Below are 25,039 nucleotides of genomic sequence, written 5' to 3' on the forward strand. Positions count from 1 at the left end.
TATTTATTTTGAGAGAGACAGAGAGTGAGCAGGGCAGGGGCAGAGAATCCCAAGCAGGCTCTGTGCTGTTAGCACAGAGCCCAATGCGGGGCTTGAACTCACGAACTGTGAGATCGTGACGTGAGCTGAAACCAAGAGTCAGACACTCAATTGACTGAACTACCCAGGAACCCCTTGAATTTGTTTTCTTAAGGAAAGAAATCTCTGATTTGTAGAAGCTTGTTTGGCTAGCTTTTGACAACTTGCAGTCAAATGTAATTCCAAGTTAATCTGTTACAATTTACATTGACTTTAAAATATTATGCAGGTCAATGCATAATTTGTTACATTTATCTCCACCATAATAAAGTACCTTAAATATTTCTGAATTAATGTAAAATGGAAACACATTCTTTCACGGTCAAGGCATCTATCACCAGAGGATAGCTTTGGTGAACTGTTCTTTTAATTTCTTGAATCTATCAGATTGCACTTAAATAACTAATCACTAAAAAAAATTTTTTTTCATTATTTTTGAGAGAGCACAAGTGGAGGAGGGGCAGAGAGAGGGAGACACAGAATCTGAAGCAGGCTCTAGGCCGTGAGCTGTTATAGCACAGAGCCCAATGCGGGGCTCAAACTCACAAACCATGAGATCATGACCTGAGTCAAAGTCAGATGCTTAACCGAGTGAGCCACCCAGACACCCTGATAACTTGTCATTTTAAAAGCAAGAGATCAAGCAGGCTATCTGGAACCATAGATGTGAACACCTGATTTTTTCCCAACAGCCATTTTTCTCCTTTGAACGTAATTGAGAAATACTTTTAATGACATTTACCAAAGTTGTGATTTGGGGATAAATGCGTTTTTGTTTTTATAAGTTTATTCATTCTGATAGCCCAAGAGGGGGAGGGGCAGAGAGAGAGAAGGAGAGAGAGAATCCCAAGCAGGCTCCACGCTGCCAGCAGAGAGCCCAATGTGGGGCTCACACCCGCGAAGCTGTGAGATCATGACCTGAGCTGAAACTGAGAGACGGATGCTTAACCCACTGAGCCACCCGAGTGCCCCAGATAAGTGCTGTTTCTAATCTTGCAATGCTTAAGACTATACTTAAGATACGATTCTTTTCACAAAATTTTTAGTTTTTCTTATTTTAGAGAGAGAGGGAGAAGGCGTGAACAGGGGAAGGACAAAGGGAGAGAGAGAATCTTAAGCAGGCTCCGTGCTCAGCACAGTCTGATGTAGGGCTTGATCTCAGACCCTGGGATCTCGACAGGAGCTGAAATCGAGAATTGGATGTTCAACCGGCTGAGTGACCCAGGTGGCCCAAGATACCATTCTTTTACAACATACTTTAGTTTTATACACAGATTCCCTCACAATCTGTGCTTCCCCTTCTGTAGCATAGAGTTATCATGGGGAACAGCTGTTCGGCCAACTCGTTTCCCAGCTTCCTAGTACTCAGGGGCAGTGTTTGGCCAGTTCTGGCTGAGGGGATGAGAGGCAATGTTGTACCTTGCTTCTAGGCCTGCCCAGCTCCTAAAACCCCCCACAGGTGGTCCTCTATGCTCTTTCCCCTTTCTGGCTGGGGGAATGGAGACAATTCCCAGGATGACCTTGGAAGTTGTGTGTTGACTGCAGAACCTCTGTCAACCTGGGTTCCTGCACACTGGAGAGAGCTATCTTGCTTAGCTGTTTACCTGCCCAGCACTGTTAAGGAAATGAGAAGCAAGCTTCTATTATGTTTGAGCCATTATGTTCTGGTGTATATTTTATAGCGCTTAGGTACCTAATGTGTGTTAAGAGCCAAGTGGTGTTTATTCATTCGATATTTGAGTGCCTTCATGTGCCACTCTGGCTCTGTGGCATTGCCATGCTTTCTAACCAGAGTGGCCCTAGCAAAGGTCTCCTTCCATTCTATGGCAGTGGGAGCCAGGGCCCAGATGAGAGCAGTAACATGTTTACTACAATGAAGTTTCCATTCAGGGGTTGTAAACTGAAACCACATTTTCTTGCCACAGTTTCCATTTCCTAGCTACATTCTTTCCAGAAAAGGATCCTTCTTCAGCTTTCCGCTCTCCCATCTCTGTTGACTTCAGATGATAGCTAATCATCTCCAGCTGTACTGCCTCCCAGAGCCCTGCTGGCCTGGTTTCCTGTGCTTATGACAGGAAAACAAGGCCTCAGGATTCCAACTCACTCAGAACAGAGGTTTCCAAATATCTTTTAAAGCAATAGAACCCTTTTCTCCCAAATGAAGTCTTCAGCTACAATGCAATCTACAAAACCTGTTCTTTTTTTTTTTTAATTTAAATTTTATTATTTATTTTGAGGGAGAAAGCCAGGTAAAGTGCACAGAGGAGGCACAGAGAGAGAGAGAGAGAGAGAGAGAGAATCCCAAGCAGGCTCCATGTTGTCAGCGCAGAGCCCGATGTGGGGCTCAATCTCACGAACTGTGAGATCGTGACCTGAGCCAAAACCAAGAGTCTGACACTCCACTGACTTAGCCACCCAGGTGCCCCTATAAAAACTGCTCTGAGGTAGGAATGGTGGCGTGGATGCTTCTGTTGCCAGATTTGTAACTACTTCCAACCAGGTGGGGAGTCAACTATATCACTGTGGCCCTCTGTGCAGACCCTGGTGTCTTCTGCCTTCAAACAGCCTCAGATACTCAGGATTAGTTTCCATCCAATCGTTGCACTTGGGTGAGGTCAGAAATTCAAGTTGACTAGTTCAGAACTGGTTAGTCCCATGAGGATGAACTGAGCAGTGTCCCAGGTTTCAAGATGTCATCACTCACAGCTGAATGGAAAACTGCTGACAGAATTAGGACTGAGGGACTCGCAGCGGTCGGTACTGAGAATCAGAAGCAGGCTCTTTGAGGCAGATCTCTTTCCCTTCAGGCAGAACCAAATATAACCTCCCAGGAAATGTGATATTGTTTTCCTTGATTACCCCTTGTCAGCTTAGATATTCTGAGTTTTACCACAATTAGGACTTGAAAGTATTCTGATTTATGTATGAGGCACAGTAAGCTGGCACCACTCACGGCGAGGCGGAAGGAAGGGAGACTGAATGTCTTAGCTACAGTTCGTCAGGACACGGACCCTCACGTCAGACCCTGATGAAGATCCAGCAGGGTTTCTAACACCACTCTTGGTCCCTGGGGCCGGCACGCCTGGGGCCAAGTTGGGGAGATGGGAAGTTGGGGTCCAGAAGTTCTTGTCTCCCCAGTGCCTGGGTGTTAAGAAATAACACACTGAAAATGTTGAATTTGTCCGCACACACTTTGGCTTGCTCATATTTTTAAGATGTATTTTTATTTACAGAGTGAGATGAAGCATAACAGATAATGCAGTTACAAATGTATCTGATAACTCCATTTTCATGAAAAAGTATATAAATATATTATAGGAAATTCTATATAGTAAACATCAGAAACTGATACAGTAAACATTTGCTACATTTTTCTATTCCAATATTACTGTCATTTAAAGCTTAAATACTGGTTTCAAGTATCTCCTATAAAATAACTCTATTAAAATACTGGAAAAGAATTTTGCTATCAACAAGATTGGTGCATTAAAAATAGACTTGGTGTGTGTGTCTTTGTAACAATGTCAACTATAATCAAAGGCTGCCTTAATCATCGCTAAGATCTGCATTGTTCAGTTAGTGCTAAAGAATTTTAAATTATCATCACAGGTTGAAGTAGCTGTAAAAATACAGCATTTCACCATCGTTGTTGTGAAGAATGCCCCTCTAAGGTAGAGGAGAATAAGCATAATAATGTTGTATGGACGTGCGGCCCTGTGATCATTATTTTAAACAGGGAGCAGGAAAATCTGTTGGAGGTCGGGGGGAGAGATGAAGAAGCATCCAGAAGGCTGTTCTTTTCCTGTTATTTCAGAAGCTGTGGCTGTTCTGTTTGCTCTTCTTTAGCTTGAAGACGCGTCAGAACATAAAGGATGACCTGATAGCAGAAAATATACTGATCCTATGGCCAAAAGAGAGAAAAAAAAGAGACAGATTCTAGATTTATAATGTGAAATAGATACGTCATGAGTAATTTTGGAAATATGGAGAATTTTGTTATAGTTACTATTAAGACGCAGGACATAGAGTTGTGCAGTATCATAAAAATTATAAGAAGCTGAAACTGGATGGACAAAACGAGGAGGGGAAAAGCCTTGGGGGGTGGAAATATCCCAGAGTCCCAACCGAAATTGTCTGTGGTACTCCACTTTTATGTTTTGTGTTTTGGTAATATTTATGATTTGCTTTTATAAGGGAAAAATAAACTTCCTACAGAATTTCCTGTAGAGTTTATTGAGCTCATCTTGATGTTCTGAAATGTCAAAACCCGAGACACCATACAAAGTAATTTTCTTTAAATATCTGGAACAAAAGAATATGGAAATCAAAGAATCAAAGTCTTTCGAAATTAATTTTTTTTTTTTTTGGTGAAATTACTCTCTGTTTAGTTGATGGTGCAGTGATCTGAGTTTTCTTGTTATACAAAGAATTAATTCACGATATACTAAATGGAAAGCAATAAAACAACTACAGTTGAAACTCATTCAAAGCAGTCGTGCCTGTGCACTTGTTTGGACTAAAGAATGTAAGGACGTTCCCTAAAATGTTGGCAATTCTGGAGAGTAGGAATACAAGTAACCCTTTTTGCTTATCTGTATTTTGACTTTCCCACATTTTGCACAAGTTCATCTTTGACTTTCTCGCACGCCTACTTCCCATGATGCCCCCTTCCCCCTATATCCACCTACATCCACCACTCCAGTCTGCACCACACCTGCCACCTAATGGACCTACCTGCTTCTAACCCTGCAGCCTTCTCCCCAAATCCCGTATTGTTTTAGCACAGTAGCCAGGGAGGACCTTTAAAATGTGACTCAGATCAGGTCAGTCCACATCACTCAGAAGAAAGCCCAGGCTCTGGTCCTGTCACTTCCCTTTTCCACCTCAGCCACACCAGCCATGGCCATGTTTAAACACGCAAGACCTGCTCCTGCCTCAGATCTCCACATGGGTGGTTCTGTCTGCCTGAAATGCTCTTACTGTCACACAGCCAAAGACCCGCACTACCCTTCCTTCAGATCTTGGCTCCAGTGTCACTTTCTCAGTGCTGCCACCCTATTGAAAGTACCTCTCCCAGCCTGCCACCATGCTTCCTCTTTGCCCTGATCTATTTTTTTTCCCCCTCTAAAGTACTTATTGCTTTCAAAGATCTTAGATAACTTAGTTAGTGTGCCTAATATCTGTCTTCCTCCACACCACCCCATGAGAAGATCTTTGCTATTCTAGCAGGGATCTTTGTGTCATTCATCACAGATGTGCTCCAAGTACCTAGAAGCATGCCTGGTCCACAGCAGACACTCAGTAAATAAGTGTTTGTTGAATGAATCAATTTCCTGGGTATAAAGAACTTATTCAGATCAGTAGGTTCTCTTTACCTAAAAAATGTGTATCAGCTTAATATTTAGGAGATTTAACTTGAATTAAAAGTGTACATGAATGGAAGGCAGGCAAACTTTAATTTTAAAGATAGTCATAAACTTTTATATTCTTCACGAGGAAGAGAAATGTGAACTTACAGACATATAAAAAGCTTCCATATCCCTCCCCACAATACAAACAATAAGAATAGTGGAACTGCTCAGAACAGACAGATAATCTACATAATGCAGTTCTTGGAAAGATACAAGTCTGTAGGTCAGTGGGTGGTATAACCCATGGTTTGTTATCATGGTTTGAAATGAACATGATCAAAACAGGAGATACAGATGCACACATTCACTCTCCCCCAAGAGTGCCTCGTCCAAGCCAAGCAACTCCAGCCGGCCTTCTGGCCTTCTGCTCAGTGCTGCTGATTCCATTCTCTCTCGGGGAATTTCTGTAGCAAGAATATTACCTTTAACATCTTTAAGTTGGAAACGGGGAAAGAATGCCACTAATTATATGCTATTTGGTACCATCCCCAATTGTTGCCCCAACATGCCCCCCTGTTCTTTGCAGTGCAGATGCACTCATTTTTAAAAAAACTAAAAAAAAAAAAGTATTTTTATTAAAAATATTTATTTTAATGTTTACTTATTTTTAAGAGATGGAGAGAGACAGAACATGAGTGGGGGTGGGGCAGAGAGAGGGAGACACAGAATCCAAAGCAGGTTCCAGGCTCTGAGATGTTATCACAGAGCCCAACATGGGGTCTGAACCCACGAGCTATGAGATCATAACCTGAGCTGAAGTTGGATGCTTAACCAATTGAGCCACCAGGCACCCCTTTTCTTATTTTTGGGGGGGGGTGTGGGCAGATAGGGAGGGATGGAGGAGAGGGGAAGAGAGTGAGAGCGAGAGCGAGAGCGAGAGAGAGAGAGAGAGAGAGAGAGAAGCCCAAGCAGCCTCCATGTTCAGCACGGAACCAGATGCAGGGCTTGATCCCACAACCCTGGGATCTCAACCCAAGAAGAATCAAGAGTTGGATGCTCAACCGACTAAGCCACCCAGGCACTCCTTTTTTCTTCATTTTTAAAAAAAATAAAAGGCAAAATTTAAATATTTTCATTTTTTTCTGAATTAGTCCTCATGCTTAAAGAAAAAAAAAAAAGTCCCTCACTACCACAGATGTTTGGTTTTAAGGAATAATGTGAAGGCCCATTAAGAAGAGAAATGGTTTAACCAGAACTCTGAAAAGATCCGAATCCTCATGAAAATCCTAATTAGAAGACACCAAGACTCACCTCTGTCTGAACCATCCCATGTCTTTGCAGTCTCATGCAGCGCACGAGGTCAGAGATGTCAAACTGCCAAAGGAAATGGCTATCCGTTAGAGAAAGTGTCACCGAATCTGAACCCCAAAGGTTCACAGAGGAAGGACTTCTATAGATTTCTATATCTCATTCTCCTTCCCCTTATAGCAGCTTTGGGAAATTGTTCCAGACAAAATAAGTCAATGGACTAACTCTGCCATCATTTCATAATTTTATTTATGTTCTTTGTAAGAATTAAGGGAAGTTGTTTTATTTGAAAGTCCCAAACAGAAATTGTCTTCCCTCTGGAATTTGACTTATTTCTAATATCACCATTTATTTTATTAAAAAAAATTTTTTTTTGAGTTTATTTATTTATTTTTGAGAGAGAGTGAGAGAGAGCACAAATGAGGAAGGGACAGACAGAGAGAGAGAGGGAGACACAGAATCTGAAGCAGGCTCCAGGCTCTCAGCTGTCAGCACAGAGCCTGATGCGGGGCTTGAATCCACAAACCGTGAGATCATGACCTGAGTCAAAATCAGATGCTTAAACTGACTGAGCCACTCAGGTGCCCCCTCATATCACCCTTAAAAAAACACAAGGCAAGCTATTTTTCCTGCAGTTTGCTTTTCAGAATGAAATTCCTGATCTTTTTATTTTCACTGATGTTAGCAGTTTGAAACAAGGGAGAAATAGATTGTTTTGTTTTGTTCCACTTAAATCATTAATGGTAGATACAATACTGTGTGAAGAGCAAGACAGAACTGCTTTTAACCAAAATTCTTTAAGACATGATGATTTTAATTGCTTATATACAGTAAGACGTTCTAACATTGTAAGTAAGGTTTATACTAATTTAATTTTAATAAGATTGTAATCAGTAATTTTGTTTACTGAGTAATTTTTTTAAAGTAGAAGTAATTATTTAGTGACTAGCATCAATTTGTATAGTAACAAAGTACACATTTTCCACCTACAGGTAACAGTAACAAAAAAAGAATATGTCTTTTTTTAAAAAATTGTTTTTTTAATGTTTATTTTTGAGAGAGAGAGCGAGCGAGAGTAGGGGAGGGGCAGAGAGAGTGGGAGACACAGAATCTGAAGCAGGCTCCAGGCTCTGAGCTGTCAGCACAGACCCTGACACAGGGCTCAAACTCATGAACTGAGAGATCATGACCTGAGTCAAAGTTGGATGCTTAACCCTGAGCCACTCAGGCGCCCCAATATACTTTCTTTTGTGCATATATATATATATATATATATATATATATATATAGTAAGCTCGAACTCAATGTGAGGCTTGAACTTAGGACCCCAAGATAAAGAGTTGCTTGCTCTACCAACTGAACCAGCCCCAGTGCTTCAATATTTCTATTCCTAAGTGTGATGGTGACACTGGCTTTATCTTATACAAGCCTACAGACTATAAAGAGTAACATGCAATAGTGCATAAGGGACTTCTGAGCACAGTTAAAACCAGTAAAACAAACATAAATTTGGGGCACCTGGGTGGCTCAGTCAGCTGAGCAACCTTCAGCTCAGGTCATGATCTCATGAGTCATGAGTTCAAGCCCTGTACTGGGCTCACTGCTGTCAGCCTGTCAGTGCTAGGCCCGCTTCAGATCCTCTGTCCCTCTCTCTCTGCCCCTCCCCTGCTTGCACTCTCCCAAAAAATAAATAAAAAATAAAAACAACAACAACAACAAAACAAAAAATCAAATATAAATTTGAAGTATTATTTCTTCTTGATTATGATCTGGGTAGTTTTGAACAACATTTACTAAATTATAATTTGATGAAGTAAGAAAATTGAGAGATTTATAGAAACTGCTAAATAAAAAATTCCAAGATTATAGCACACTATTAAAAATTAGATTTTACCATTAGTTCTGGTCAAATGCTAGTTCAGCCTATAACTTTTTTTTTTTTTTTTTCAGAGAGAGACAGAGTGAGCACAAGTGAGGAAAGGGCAGAGGGAGAAAGAGAGAGAGAGAGAGAGAGAGAGGGAGAGAGAATCTTAAGTAGGCTCCACACCCAGTGCAGAGCCTGATGTGGGGCTTGTTCTCATGACTGTAAAATCATGACCATGAGACCTGAGCTGAAATCAAAAGACAGATGCTTAACAAACTGAGCCACTCAGGTGGCCCTAGTTTCAGCCTATATCTTGTACTCACGTCAAGATCTTGACTGATTAATCCTAAAACCACATCTATGCATATCAGGGTCCCTGAACGTCCAATGCCAGCGCTGCAGTGTGTGATGATTGGGCCCGATTTGTGAATGTGTCTCATGTAAGAGATAAAAGTGAGCAAGTCGTCTGGCTGAGAAGGTGTATCGTGGTCTGGCCAGGCAGTGAAATTCAGATGAGAAATATGTCGCGTCTCTCCTGTCTGAAATTGTACAACAAAAGAAAATAGATAAAGTCATACTGTATTGTTCACACGTAAGTTTTAATTCTTAATAATATACTGTTCTTTCAAATTTTGACTTGCCCATTGGATCGGATGAAAGGAAAGGTGAAAGAGACAAAAAGACTCTATCAAACAACACATGGAGGGTCTTTATCAAGGAGGTTGCTAAATCCACATTTTAAATACTGGTAAAAACTACTTTTTGGAAATCCTAAAAGCAAATTACATTTTGATGTGAATAACAACCTTTTCTAAATGACTTCACTTTTAACTCACTCTGCATAAAAGCCAAAGTCATTGCAATGGCTTAATTGCCTTACAAAATTTGGCCCAGCTACTCTCAGACCTAACCTGCTCCTCATGGCCACAGAGACCTCTTTGCGGCTCTTTAAAAACACTAAGGCACAGTTCAAGCCTAGGGCCTCTGCACTTGCTCTTTCTGACTGAAATCTACCCTCCCCCATCCCTATGGCTTGGTCAAGTCCTTTAGGGTTTTTTCCACAGCACCATCAACATTAGCATTTCCTCATTAGCAAGTAAACTAAATATGTTGTTTATGGGGGAGTACTTGATACTTAGAGATTTTTTAAAAACGTTTACTCACTCTACTGAGAGGTTTGACCTTAAAAAAAAACAAAACATTTCCAGCACATAGCTTCGAGCCATTCTGTTGTATCACTACGCAAAGGATGATAGATGGTCACCTTGAGTCCTGTGTTCTCATTTTCATTCTAATACAGTACATACTGGAGGAAACGGCTTGGTAGAAGTCATGAAGAGGGTCACATTTAAGTTTACATTAGATAAAAAATAATGGGTGACATTAGTGCCACTGAAATGGGAACCCAGAAGTTGTTGGCTTTCATTTAGGAATACACTGATGCTATCAAAGAAAGAATCTAGGCCTACATTCCAAGTAGGAGATAAGCCTTGGGAGATGGAAAGATTTAATTTGCTTACCTGAATATCTTCTAGGGACATTGCCCTGACGACAAAGCCCTTCAGCTGCTGCATTCTCACAAGAGCCAGCCGAAGCCTGTCACTGACCATTGTCGTTTTGCCCAGGATATTAGGCCAATAGCGCTGGCATTTGATTTTTTCCCCTTCTACTTCTTGGGTCATCATGGCTATCACTGTGGATTTTTGTTCCCAAATCATCTGCCAGAAATCTCCAACAGTTGTAGGGAGAGGTCCTTGGCAGGCAATGTAAACAAACTCTTCTTTTCCCACTGGTATCTTAATGAAGCTGGCATTGATATATCCACCTTCATCTCCAAGAGGCACTCTTGTAGCGTCATCTGTGAATTTTCCACCACAAAACAGAGTCATCTGTATCATGCATTTTTCTTTCTTTTCCTTCTTTTCTTTCTTTCTTTCTTTCTTTCTTTCTTTCTTTCTTTCTTTCTTTCAGTTTATTTATTTTGAGAGAGAGAGCAAGACAGTGACAGAGCACACAAGTGGGGGAGTGGCAGAGAGAAAAGAAAGAAGCCCAAGCAGACTTCACACTGTCAACACAGAGCTCAATGCAGAGCTTAAACTCACCAACCATGAGCTCATGGCCTGAGCAGTAATCAAGAGTCAGATGCTTAACTAACTGAGCCACTCTATGTATTTTTTAAAGAATTTGTTCTATTTCTTTTTTTTTCAAGGTTTTAAAATTATTTGAAGAGAGATAGACTGTGTAGCTTGCAAGCTCAAGTGGGAGAGGGGCAGAAAGAGAGGAGAGAAAGAATTCCAAGCAGGCTCTATACTGTCAGCTTAGAGCCCAACACGGGCTCGATCTCATGAACCGTAAGATCATGAGTCCAACACTTAACTGACTGAGCCACCCAGGCACCCCTGTATCATGCATTTTTAAACAAGGGCCTTACAAACAGGGTCACTCAAAGATTATGAGAAATTCCTCAGAGTCATAAATGAAATCACAAACACATTTTAATAAAAGCATATTTTCAAATTATAGTATAGCCAAATCATTTTATATTTACCCATTTCACTCATTACAAGTATATCTAAGATGTCAACTCAATGAGTTTGACAGACAATTAGATATTATTTACACAGATTTGGCTGAAAAACTGAAATTTATAAATTAATACATTTAGAACTTCTTAACAAGTTCCTAGAGAAACAAACTTAACTTTACTATTTCTTATCCATCCTTATCTTTTTTTTTTTTTTTTAAATTTTTTTTTTTTCAACGTTTGTTTATTTTTGGGACAGAGAGAGACAGAGCATGAACGAGGGAGGGGCAGAGAGAGAGGGAGACACATATTCGGAAACAGGCTCCAGGCTCTGAGCCATCAGCCCAGAGCCCGACGCAGGGCTCGAACTCACGGACTGTGAGATCGTGACCTGGCTGAAGTCGGACGCTTAACCGACTGCGCCACCCAGGTGCCCCCATCCATCCTTATCTTAATGGTGACAATAAGACTGAATTTAATGAATGACAATGCCAAAAGATTATTTCATAAAACAAATATTAATATTATAGTGAGTTTACTAAAGTACTTATTATAAGTATAATTGGCATAATTACCTCTTGCTCATCTAATTAAATTATGTTCTTTTAAATCAGCAGCCAACTATAAACACAATAAATCAAAAGGTAGCTCACTTTATTCTCCAGGTATGTAGGCTCTTGTCTTTGTCTGATGGTAATTTCATAGTCAGAATATAAATTTTCAAACCAGTGAAAGTATATGTAAGCCATCTTATCCAAGATAATTAATTTGTATGTACTTACACATCAGAAGCCATTTCTACTTAAAACATTTATAAATTTAACTGGTAATTTCTAGGATTATCAAATTATGACTTTATTAATAGGCTTAAAAATCCTCCATCAATTGCCCTTCAATTACTTGACTTTTACATCATAACTCATGGCAATAAATCCACTCAGTAGTTTTAGATTCATGGCTTACTCCATTTGATTTTAAGATACTAGTCTGACCATTTCTTTTTCTTTTTGCCTGAAATAATTCCCACCTACTTTATACTGAACCATTATCGATTTCATGTTTATTTGTTTATTTATTTAAGTTTATTTTGAGAGAGAGCACGTGTGCACATGAGTGGGGGATATGCAGAAAGAGAGGGAGAGAGAGAATCCCAAGAAGGCTCCACACTGTCAGTGCAGAGCCTGATGTGGGGCTCAATCCCACAAAGAAATAATGACCTGTAAATCAAGAGTCGGATGTCCAACTGACTGTGCCACTCAGGCACCCCTCAATTTAATTTTTAAGATGTTAAGATTAACATGTTTAAGATGTTAAGATTGTTTTCGCAGGAAGTTTGCCAAAATAAATTTTGTGTCTTCTGTCTTGGGTTCAGAAAATTCAGCTATTATTTATTGCATGATTTGTCACTATTGGCTCCGTTACGGGTCTTTGAATTTATGACTTCCTTGAGGATAGGCTTATTGTGTCACACATGGTGGAATCCAATGTGCTAATATATAGATATGTGGCTGATCATTACTATGAGAAGTGGCTAAAGAAAACAAAAAGTTGCTAGACATTGATATTTCGGCTACAAACAGATATAATTTAAAAAATCACATGTTGATTGGTGGAATGGGTAAAATGTGGGTAAAAAGGAACTGCTTTTTTTCCTTCCTGTATCTGAAACAGTTCAAACTATAATGCAACCTGGTAGTACCACCGTTGGTACCACTGCAGCCACATGCACATATATCAGAGATGTTTTTCTACCATAAAGTGAGTGGAATAAATAGATGTTGGCATGACACATGAACTGAGAAACCACTCATCCAGAAGTTGATTTCATATTTTCAAGAGGACTTTAAAATTACTGATTTGGCATCACTGATCAATTTCTAATACTATGCTGTAAAAACTCACAAGTGTCTGAAGAAATATTTAAGATTCCTCAGTGTGATTTTTAGTATATCATAGATGATTTGAAAAAGAATTCACATTCTATATCTAAATGTATTTGTTACTTATGTAAATCTCTGAATATGTGCTTGTGTGCGCGCACACACACTTATGTGAGAAATAGGTAAACTAGCATAAAAGTTTTCAATCAGTTCAAATTATATTAGACATACATTTGATTTGAAGCCAAATTGGAACTTACAGGGAAGTATATTTTTATATCGATTCTTTCTTCTGTTTTCCTTAGTTTGTCCAATTAGACACTGATCCAAAGGTTTTAATTCTTGAAGATTCTGCAAGCAAAAATGGAAATAAAGTTAAATTTGTCAAAATAAGCAGGAATTCAGTAATAATTGCAAATACGTTAAATACGCAGGGTGCAAAACTGGCTACTGATCAGGGTAGACACTGAATGTTAAGAAATAGATCTGTCCTGGCAAGATAAGCAAGTCTAAAATCCCAATATTAATCTGATATTTGAAATATATTTCTGCAAATATCTTTCACATGTTGTAGTCACTCAACTAATTTTGTGAGGCTGTACTTTGTATCTTAATTTTACATTTCAGTCTAAAAAGGTCTATAATTATATTTTAGGGAAAAAAACAACTATAAAAACAACTTGCACTTAAAAAATGAGATGGAGTAGAATTTTTTGACAATACTGTCTGTGGGGTCATAGAATAACCTTTATGGTAGAGTTGTGGTTAGACAGTCCTATGTTTTAAAGTCAACTCTTTGTCACTTTTCATCCACTCATTAATCCATCCATCCATCCATCCATCCATCCATCCATCCTTCCATTTGACAAATATATATTGAAAATGCCTACTAGATGCAGGGCACTGTAATAAGTGCTGGGAATACAGTAGTGAGAAGGAAGATACGATTCTGGCTCTCCTAGAGCTTTCAGACCATTGGGCGAAAGAGGCAGTAGAGAAGTAAACATACTGTGATATATGTGTCAAGAACTTAACAAGCTACTGTGTTAGAGAAAAATAAAGATTTACTTTATAAAGGGTTGTGATGGCAGGTCTGTGGGATGGTGACATTTAAACCTTAAAGAAAGAAATCATTTCTGCAAAATGGAGGAGAGTATACCTCAAGTATTGTGAGCTTGTTTCCAAATCTATTAATGGGAGTTACATTATTGTGAGTATTTAATACAAAGCATCTAGCACATTGCAGAAGCTCTCAGGAGAAGTTAGCTCCTTTCACTTCAGTGGTTATGAAAAGCTCAGGAAGTAGGCAAAGCAAGTATATGGTTTGAGAGAGATGAGCCAGGTAAACCCCAAAACCACAGGGGTGCTACATTCCTCTTTTGTCTCATGGTAAATATGAATGTTGCCAGCAAGATGACATGAGCAAGGGCTCTGAACCATTGCCTCTTTGAACTGAGGGGCATATTTCTGGAGCTGTATTAAACTAGAAACTATTGCTAATGAACTACATCAACAGTGTATTAATTATGAAGTTTAGTGGATGGTTGGAATTGACACTTAACTTGAAAAAAAAAAGCCTCTTTATCGCTACTATGAGGCAGGAAGGGTAATCTTTCGGGAGATTTATGAAGCTCCAAAGCAGCTAAAGAGATCTCTTTAAACCAGTACTATTAGGATCCTAACTGGAAAAATTAATTTCCTGCTAGACAGGACAGGATGGTGCTGGTAGTTGGAAGTAGAGTTGTGAGGTAATGGGCCTTTTCAAAATTTCTCCTAACCTTGCATATAAAACTTTGATAAAGAATCACTGGCAGAAGCCACTTACCTCCAGCTCCTTAGAAGGAATCCCTTGATCTAACAAACCTCGCAACATTCGAATGACTGATTTCAACTTGGTACCGGTGTATTTACCGGAGGGGGGCACTTTGACGATGGGGACTGCAGCAAGCTCCTCATTTGTCAGAAACGGATGATCTAACAGGAAGACAGCAGTCGATGTTTTAAAAAAAAATTCCCACATAATTGATTTAGCCAATAAGGGAACGGATTCGCGCCTGTTCTTACCTCCTCTATTTTTACCAAAGGAAGAGTCTTTAGAATTAATAAGGCAATAGAACAGGTAGGCAGATACCTACAATCAACATAGGAAAATCTTGGCCATGGCAAGGCCCTTGGCTCTTGTGTACTTACAGTTTCTAGAAGAGTTTGAATTTTTTTTTTTTTTTTTTTGCTTCTCTTGACTCAGATGGCACTATTTTCTTGATGAGAACGTATCTAGTCCTCTTATTGCTTTGCACTTTAATTAGCTTCCAAGCACATGGGGAAAAGATGAAGTGGGATGCTTCAGAAATTCTTCATAATGGGACATTGCATTAGAAACACTGATGTCTCCTCTCTCTACCCTCCCTTGGTACTCAGTGCCAGTATCTCTGGCATTTGACAGTTTTATCAATACAAGTGAAAAGTTGGGGTCTTCAGGAGCTTATCAAATAAGTGATATCAGTGTCTTAGAAGAGATATGTATCTAATTTAGTACCTGCTCTGTGGAAACTACTCCTATCAGAAAGCAACTATTATCCTGGAAAAAAGTAGGAGGGAGTTCTTGCTATAGTCTGCATAAGTGTAACTTTGCAGACATACCTGTAAATTAGTTAACTAAAGCATTCTGATGACAGTTACTACATAGAAAACAATAATGCCAGGCTCTGTAGGGCATAGGAGGCTGTACGATATCTTAAGAAATGGAACATGTGGTGGGGTGAAGGCTAGTTGTAAACACAGAATTCACTTCTCGAAAGTAGGTGTAAACTTTTACAGAACTGAGCGTAAAGGCAATGGGAGCTCAAACACTGGAGATGGGCATGGGCTACGGGATTTGACAAAAGCACCATCACGGACACTAACAGTCCACATAAATCAAAAAGGTGTTCATTCAACTACTTTAATTTCCTTTAACAACTAACACTTCAAATTACAAAACCATGTCTTTTGTTGCATTAGTGTAACACTGCCTTCTATAAAAAAAAAAAGAGAAATGCAACACTGAATAGAGCTTCATTTCTCTACTGGCTCAGTTATAAAGTCACAGAAGCAGTAACAGGACACAGCAATTGACTCTCTCTTTTAAAAAATGAGGTTGAGATTCAAGGGTAATAATTTTCCCTCTTTTTTTTTTTTTTTAAAAATTTTTTTTTTCAACGTTTATTTATTTTGGGGACAGAGAGAGACAGAGCATGAACGGGGGAGGGGCAGAGAGAGAGGGAGACACAGAATCGGAAACAGGCTCCAGGCTCCGAGCCATCAGCCCAGAGCCTGACGCAGGGCTCGAACTCACGGACCGCGAGATCGTGACCTGGCTGAAGTCGGACGCTTAACCGACTGCGCCACCCAGGCGCCCCTAATTTTCCCTCTTTGAGCGATTCTACCTGTTTTATTATAAATTAAATGTACTCCTTGACTTCTCGTTCCAGATTGGCAAAACTGTGACTTTGTGTTTCCAATTAACATATTTACACATTTATTTGTGTGTTTTACTTCAAGCCACTGAGAATTTTAGCCTCCAGCTGTTCAAATACCTATTTAGAGAACTAAATGCTGATGTTTGCCTATGTAATTTCATTTAATGTATAGAACCAAATAATGCACACATATAGAGAAATAGCATATCTCTGTATTCTGAAAACTATGATTTTCAAACATTTATTTTTTTATCCATTGCTTTTGATGAAAAAAATGGCTTATAAAATTCTTGCCTTTATTGGAATCCTCAAGGTTTGTTGTTTCCATTGGCAATTCATCACTTGCCCAGGCCACTTCATTGTCACCATCAGTCTTCCTTTCTTGTGGCTTTTGAATCAAGCTATGACAACAAAACACGTTTGTAATATTTTCTTCAGTTTTGTCCCCCAAATGCATTTAACTATTATATCCCTGAGGGACACCCAAGTGGCTCAGTCGGTTAGGTGTCTGACTCTTGGTTTCAGCTCAGCTCATGATCTCATGGTTCATGGGATTGAGCCCCGCATCTGGCTCTGTGCTGACAGTGTGGAGCCTTCTTGGGATTCTCTCTTTCACTCTCTCTCTTTCTGTCTCTTTCTGCCCCTCTCCCACTCATGTGTGCATGCATGCTCTCTCTCTCTCTCTCTCTCTCTTCTCTCTCTCAAAAAAGAATATCCTCGAACCCCTTATTTCCTGTACAATTATCAAGATATTTAAAAACAGATCTTCTGGGGGCGCCTGGGTAGGTCAGTCAGTTAAGCATCTGACTTTGGCTCAGGTCATGATCTTGCAGTTTGTGAGTTCGAGCCCCACGTTGGGCTCTGTGTTGAAAGGTCAGAGCCTGGAGCCTGCTTCAGATTCTGTGTCTCCCTCTCTCTCTGCCCCTCCCCTGCTCATGCTCTGTCTCTCTCTGTCTCTCAAAAATAAGTAAATGTTAAGAAAATTAAAAAAACAAAAAAACAGATGATCTGATTTGAAAAACCCAAGCCTACAAGTCCTAAGATTTATTGGTAGATGTAAATTAAACTGAAGTACAGAATTGTTTAATATAGTCTAAAATTTATTTTCAAACAAATCCTGTGTTTGGACGTTAGATTGAAGGAGTCCCTTGGAGATAGAGAAAGTGGTTTGTTGCCCGCTTCAACACAGATAACCAGTTACAACTGTGTCAGTAGAGCTCTCTGTGTCTTTTTAACAGCTACCTACTATTATTGTACCATATGGATGTATCTTAATTTATTTATAGAAGTCTCTGTTGATGCACATCTGTCTTTTGCTACAAGTGGAGGCTGGAGGGACATTTCTGCATCAGGACACTCAGGTAATGTAATAAAACACAGTACAAGTTCCCATTATTCTAGGGGTACACAGTAGATGCCATCTTGCTGGTAGGGTGGATGGCTAGAAAAGAGAATCCAGGCAGGACAAAACTTTAGCAATGAGATGAAAAAGCATAATGTAAAAGGCTGAACACATTTTTGCATTTTATGATATTCAGGGGGAAAAAAACAGAGTACATCTGTCTGACATTAGTATAGACCATTAAAACAAGACATGTACAATGGTCCCACAACGTCAATAATGGGGCAGCAATTATGTTGCTTTTATGGTGAATGTTTTCCTCTGTTCCAGATAATTATGGGTTGCAATTAACATTTAATTTGCAAGTTCTGCATCAATGAGGTTGCTTTTGTCATGTAATAAATATATTTTGTTTGCAAGGGTATAGTTTGGAGATCCTTCCGTCAGGCATTCCCTCCTTTATCATTCCTTTGATTAGCTGCTTTAGTGTTTCATGGGTGCTTGTAGGCGTATACCCTAATTTATTTTGTGTAATTATTTTTTTACAAGTGTAAATGATGTTGCAATTACATTTTTGTAGAAATGTCTTTGCACACATGTGGTAGTGGGAGCCAGTTTTTAGAAATGAAATTGCTAGATTGAAGGTTATGTACTACAATTCTTTGAATCTTTGACACTCATCATTGTAAGATACACTATTATTTTGTTCACATTAAGGAAGAAATTATACTGATGGTTGTAAGGCCCTTCATGATTTCAGAAATGTTAAAATCAAAAAGAAAGTGTATCCAAGAATTAGTAACATGTAGATAAAATTTATATGTTAATAGTGTTTCTAACTTGCATTCAAATAAATTAGATATACTAGTTTCCCCGACCTCCTTCCTCCCCTTCCCTTGCCTAACAGGGCAGAGCTTGTATCTTTACAATTATTGGCAGCTGGCCCAGATATTTGCTAGACTTTCCTCATTGTTGGCACTTTCCCTTTTAGACTTTCTTTCATTTTTTCCCCATGGTCAAGGATACTGTTTTTTGGAGGAATGTTATAACAAATACATTGTCACATGCCACCTGAACCCTTATAACAGTATTTTAAAAACATTCTTAATATTCAGCCATAGGTCCATAATTTAGTCAACATTCTCATTTCATTGGAAAAGAATAAATTAATTTCAAAAGCAAGGCCTAAATGAAAATCTTCAGAACACCTTTTTTTTTTTTTTTTTTAAAGTAATTTCTAAACCAGGGTGGGGTTTTAATTTAGTCAACATTCTCATTTCATTGGAAAAAAATAAATTAATTTCAAAAGCAAGACCTAAATGAAAATCTTCAAAAAACCTTTTTTTTTTTTTTTTTAAAGTAATCTCTACACCCAGGGTGGGGTTTGAACTCATGACCCTGAGATCAATAGTCACATGCTCCACCAACTGAGTCAGTCAGGTACCCCCACCTCAGAGCACTTCTAAAAAGCAATGGAATTTTTATACTTTAATTTTTTTAAATGTTTATTTATTTTTGAGAGAGAGAGAAAGAGAGAGAGAAGGAGGGGGAACGAATGTGTGGGGGAGGGGCAGAGAGAGAGAGGGAGACACAAAATCTGAAGCAGGCTTCAGGCTCTGAGCTGTCAGTACAGAGCCTGACATGGGGCTCGAACTCATGAACTGTGACATCATGACCTGAGCCAAAGTCAGATGCTCAACTGATGGAGCCACCCAGGTGCCCCTGTTATATACTTTAAGGGATTATTTTCTTACCTTTCACTTTTTACTTTTTCTTCATAATATTCTTCACAGCCATTCATTTTGATAGACTACAATAAAGAGAAATAAAAATTACATTAGCCCATTGTAAAAAAAAAATCAAACAATCTCAGTGTTCAATTTGTTTCTGTTACTTATTTCCTATATTTTCTGTCATGTCCATCCTCATATAACAAACACACGTATGACATTCAATTAATGTCAAACTGTGGCTAAGGCATCTTCAGTGGCCCAAGAGTTTTGCTGGTCCCACTTACTGACTGGCTTTTCATTTCTCATAAGGGATATTAATGGTACAGAGGTAAGGAGAAGACAAGATGTATAGCTGAAGTATGATTAGACATGCATATTCTTATACTACTTCAATTTTAAAATCTGAAAATGGGCTCTCCAGAAAAATCTTAGTAATTTTCAGTGTGTTAACTTATCTTGCCCTTTTATTATTAAAGTGATGGGTCCTTCTGTGGAGAACATAGACCAATCAGCTCATACTTTACCTGAGTATGGTGTCTCAGAGACCCAAATACTGCAAGTGCAGTTTGCTACAATCAGAAGATGACAAGTTTCATTCTTAGATGATTAATAAATCTTACATTCCAATCTTTATTAGGACAAATTATCTTAACAAATGGGATAGTCCTTTCGTTTCAAGACCCTGAATTATCTGGCCTCTGTTTATCTCCATAATCCATTTGCTTTTATTTGTAGCACTTTTTTTCTTTTTCTCTTAGAGAGAGAGAGAGCATGAGCACGAGTGGGGAGAGAGGCAGAGGGAGAGAGAGAGAAAGAATCCCAAGCAGGCTGCATGCTCAGTATGGAGCCCGATGTGGGGCTCAATCCCATGACCCTGGGACCATGACCTGAGCTGAAATCAAGAGTCGGACGTCAAACCAACTGAGCCACCCAGGCACCACTTCTTTTCTTTTTAAACTTCATAGACCTTATCACAACTTGTAATTTCATGTTTACTTGGGTGTTTATTTGATCATTCTCTTGCCCTCCTAGGGCAGGAACCACGTCTGGTTACCACTATGTGCCTACACGTGCTTATTATGCCTGAGCCACAGAAGGTTGTCTCACTTCTTTAATAAAGATATAAAAAATCCTTTTTTAAAAATGTGTATTCATTTTTGAGAGACAGAGAGAGACAGAACATGAGCGGGGAAGGGGCAGAGAGAGAGGGAGTCACAGAAACCGAAGTAGGCGCCAGGCTCCATGCTGTCAGCACACAGCTTGACATGGGGCTTGAAACCACGAACCGTGAGACCATAACCTGAGCTAAAGTCAGACGCCCAACCGACTGAGCCACCCAGGTGCCCCAAGATATAAATAATCTTTAATATGATCTTTCAGTTATAGACCTTTAGACTTAAGAAGTATTTATAATTAAGTTATTCTGATATGAACTTCAGTTTATTTGAGGAAAATGCAGAATTTCTATGGAGGAAGAAAAAAAATGTAGCTTGATTTTATCCACGGATAACTAAAAGGAAGGCTTCTTAGATGTTACCTGTTTCTGCAAGTTGATAATTTTAGTCTGGGTTGATTTTTTTCCAAGTAAAGTCATTTGGATTTTGTATTTCCCATCATAAAACTGGTCTAAGAATCTACCATGAGTGTGATACTTTTGAAAAGTATAAAGCCTTTTATAAGAGTCAAATGTTATTAATATGAAAATGCTGAGATAAAGCCCAATTGGAAATAAAATATAGTGATACTACAACAATATCAATTTTCCACTATTCCTGTCAGAATGGCTAAAATGAAAAATACAAGAAACAACAGATGTTGTTGAGGATGTGGAGAAAGGGGAACCCTTTGGCACTGTTGGTGGGAATGTAACTGGTGCAGCCACTCTGGAAAAGAGTATGGAGGTTCCTCAGAAAGTTAAAAATAGAACTATTCTATGATCCAGCAATTGCACTACAGGGTAATTAAACCCTAAGACATACAAATACTAATTTGATGGGACACATGCACCCCCATGTTTATAGCAGCATTATCTACAATAGCCAAATTATGAAAAGAGCCCAAATGTCCACTGACTGATAAATGGATAAAGAAGATATGTATGTGTACACACACACACACACACACACACACACACACACACACACACTGGAATATTACTCAGCCATGAAAAGGATGAAATGTTGCCATTTACAAGGATGTGGACAGAGCTACAGAGTATTAGGCCAAGTGAAATAAGTTAAAGACAAATACCATACGATTTTACTCATATGTGGAATTTAAGAAACAAAACAAACAATCATGGGGAAAAAACCAGAGAGGCAAACTAAGAAACACACTCTTAACTATAGAGAAGAAATTCTATGGATTACCACAGAGGGGAGGCGGGTGGAAGAATGAGTTAAATAGGTGATGGGGATTAAGGGGCACATGTGTCATGATGAGCACTGTATGGAAGTGCTCTAAACTATACACCTGAAACTAATGTTACACTGTATGTTAACTAACTGGAATTTGAAAACTTAAAGAAAAATTTCCCACTATTTGCAAGGTTCACCTGTGTATGGGGTAGATTTGGGTTAAGGAGATGGCCTGCGGTCTCTCTTCTCATTCTGGATTGTAGGCTCCTTGGAAGAGAAGGCAGCTACAGCACTGCCTTAAGGAAAAGACTTAGATTTTACCAAGGCCAGCCCATCTGAAGGTTGGTTTGTTATCCTATTGCTCAAAGAATCCAGATCCAGCAACTTGAAGAGTAGACATATCTCCTGGGTCCAAGACCAAACTGTATCATTTGCGGTGCCCATTGTCAAATGGAAATATGGGATATCTTGTTAAAAATTTGAGAATTTCAAGATGATGGCACAGCACATGAGGAGCTCTTCTAAGCATAGGGCTCTGTGACTACATCAGTCGAATGCCCATAAAGCCAGGATCCTACAGTCAGTCAAGCATGATTATCTTATAGGTGATGGAAAGCCACTGAAAGTTTCTATTGTTTTCTGATTAATAACCAGTATTAGAAACAACATAGGAAGTGTGCTGATGTATTTCAGCACAATGATGTCATGTCTTAGGAGGCCATGCCTTTCTTCTCTCCATCTTAGATGTTTTGAGCTAATGGGGGACATGTTTCTATCTCTCTCAGGAAAGTTGCCTGTCCAGAGGTGTAGAAAGACCAAATTCCTTGCCATGACATCCAAGTCACTTGCTCAACTCACCCCTCCCTATCTCTTCAGTCTTAGCTTTCGAGATACCACATTACACCCTACTTGCGATGATTTAGTGCCCTGAATGTCCCAGGCTGATCCAGACCTTCATGTCCTTGCTAAGCAGTTCCTCAGTATGGAATGCTCTTTCCTATTGCATCTCACCTACCAAATACCTTCAAAATGCTAAAACTTTGGCTCAGGTCATGATCTCACGGTCTGTGGGTTCGAGCCCCGCATCAGGCTCTGTGCTGACAGCTCAGAGCCTGGAGCCTGTCCCTCCTCCACTTGTGCTCTGTCTCTCTCTCTCAATAATAAACATTAAAAAATAAATAAATAAAATGCTAATTCTCTCGGAAGCCTTAATAACCATACCCATCTACTCCTGTATAGTCCCTATTATTCCACAATTCTTTGTAACATTCTCTGAATTCCATATAAACATTTATCAGGACATGTTTTTACTATAGTTTTAAAAATTGTACTTACTTATTTACATTGTACAGCTCCCAAATTGACTACTAGACTATACAAGCAAATTGAGGACAGAAACCCTGATATACCTTCTTACCTTGTTATCCCCAGCTTAATCAGGGTCAAATGAGTTCAGCAATAGCTAAGTGAATAGTTTTGAAACTTTAGATGATGATTTATACTATGTATATGACTGGCATTCATTCCTTCATTCATAAATAAAGCTCAGACATTGGCCTGAAGTACCTTCATTAAGAGGTAGTTAAGTGTAGAGTGACAAGTTACAAGACAGTGACAAATGACCGTGTGTGATACTATACTATTTATAATATCATAATTTCATTTATAATATCAAAAGTAGCTTAACTTTTGACTCATCAGAAAACCTTCAGGGTTAAAACCCTAAAACTTTCAGGGTTGTACATACAATCCAAGTAATTTCCCTATCGGGTATTTACACAAAGAAAATGAAAACACACATTCAATGTTTATTGAAGCATTTTTTTTTTTTTTTTTGGTAATTTCTGCATCCAATGTGGGGCTTGAACTCATGACCCTGAGATCAAGACTTGCGTGTTCTACCAACTGAGCCAGACAAGCACCCCTACTGCAGCCATTACTTACATCAGCCAAGATATGGAACCAATTTAAGTGCCTAACAATAGATAAATAAAGAAGATATGGTATATATACATAATGGAATATCACTCAGCCATAAAAAAGAATGAGATCTTGCCGTTTGTGACAACGTGGATGGACCTGGAGGATATCATGCTAAGTGAAGTAGGTCAGAGAAAGACAAATACCATATGATTTCATTTAGATGTGGAATCTAAAAAATAAATAGACAAACAAAATACAGAAACAGACTCATATATACAGAGAACAAACTGGTGGTTGGCAGAGGGGGCAGGGCTGAGGGGATAGGTGAAATAAATGAAGGGGATTAAGAGATACAAACTTTATAAAATAAATGTCTTGGGACACCTGACTGGCTCAGTTGGTGGAGCATGTGACTCTTGATCTTGGGGTCATGAATTCAAACCCCATTCTGGGCATGGAGCTACCTAAAATAAATTAATTAATTATAAAATGTCACCAAATGAAAAGTATAGCACAGGAAAGAGAATCAATAACATTGTAATAACTTTGAAGGATGACAGGTGATTAACTACACTTACTGTGGTAAGCATTGCATAATGTATAGAATTGTTAAATCACTATGTTGCATAACTGAAAATAATAGAGCATTGTATTTCAACTACACTTCAATAATAAAAGTTAAAGGAACAAAAACAAAACAACTTCCAGGGTTGTAGAACACACTATTATGAGCCAGTTCAATAAATAATCTACAATTTGTTTAGGGTGGTCCCAAAGAAGCATACTTATGAAAAACTAAATATTTTCAGAAATTCTAGGTGACTCTTAAAACTACTCAAATGTAGGCAACATTCTAGAAATATAAAATGAACAGAAAATGTTTCCAGAATACTGGCTTAGTCTTCCTTTCAGCTATGGAGATTAGTCATATTTGTCTTTTTTGAATTTGTCTGCTTATGAATATAATTTCCATAGTGATTTTAACACATTTAGAGTTTGATACAAATATAAGCTCTTCATGTTTTTATCTCAGTACTTTGTTTTCTCCTTTCCTGAATTTGTTTTTTCACTTTCTTTGTCTTGTTTACTATTAGTCAAAATCTCTTCTGAAGCAGATGTCCCATATATTCAAGCGTCAATTTATTAAATTTAAAGGATGGACTGTCCCAAAATGTTTGGTCTTTAACATCTTGAATTCTCAACGTGTATATTTGCGGGATC

The 25,039-nt window shown here is 38.8% G+C and overlaps 1 protein-coding gene across 9 annotated transcripts in view; it reads right to left on the bottom strand.

Moving 5' to 3' along the window:
- Positions 1 to 3,276: 3,276 nt before the first annotated feature.
- Positions 3,277 to 25,039, bottom strand: part of PTPN13 (protein tyrosine phosphatase non-receptor type 13) — a 228,831-nt gene continuing 207,068 nt past the window's right edge. For 8 of the 9 annotated variants that reach the window (XM_040479058.1, XM_040479028.1, XM_040479075.1 and 5 more), the window contains 8 exons: positions 19,560 to 19,615; positions 16,758 to 16,864; positions 14,831 to 14,979; positions 13,266 to 13,356; positions 10,122 to 10,459; positions 8,925 to 9,140; positions 6,741 to 6,803; positions 3,277 to 3,979 (listed from right to left, as the gene is read on the bottom strand). In XM_040479058.1, coding sequence (XP_040334992.1) covers positions 3,884 to 3,979; positions 6,741 to 6,803; positions 8,925 to 9,140; positions 10,122 to 10,459; positions 13,266 to 13,356; positions 14,831 to 14,979; positions 16,758 to 16,864; positions 19,560 to 19,615 — 1,116 coding nt within the window. In that variant the 3' untranslated portion in view covers positions 3,277 to 3,883. The remainder of the gene's footprint in view (positions 3,980 to 6,740; positions 6,804 to 8,924; positions 9,141 to 10,121; positions 10,460 to 13,265; positions 13,357 to 14,830; positions 14,980 to 16,757; positions 16,865 to 19,559; positions 19,616 to 25,039) is intronic. The other variant, XM_040479017.1, reaches the window with a different exon arrangement.

The sequence above is a fragment of the Herpailurus yagouaroundi genome, unplaced genomic scaffold, assembly GCF_014898765.1.
Source record: "Herpailurus yagouaroundi ecotype Mexico unplaced genomic scaffold, PumYag 28, whole genome shotgun sequence".
Classification (NCBI taxonomy): domain Eukaryota; kingdom Metazoa; phylum Chordata; class Mammalia; order Carnivora; family Felidae; genus Herpailurus; species Herpailurus yagouaroundi.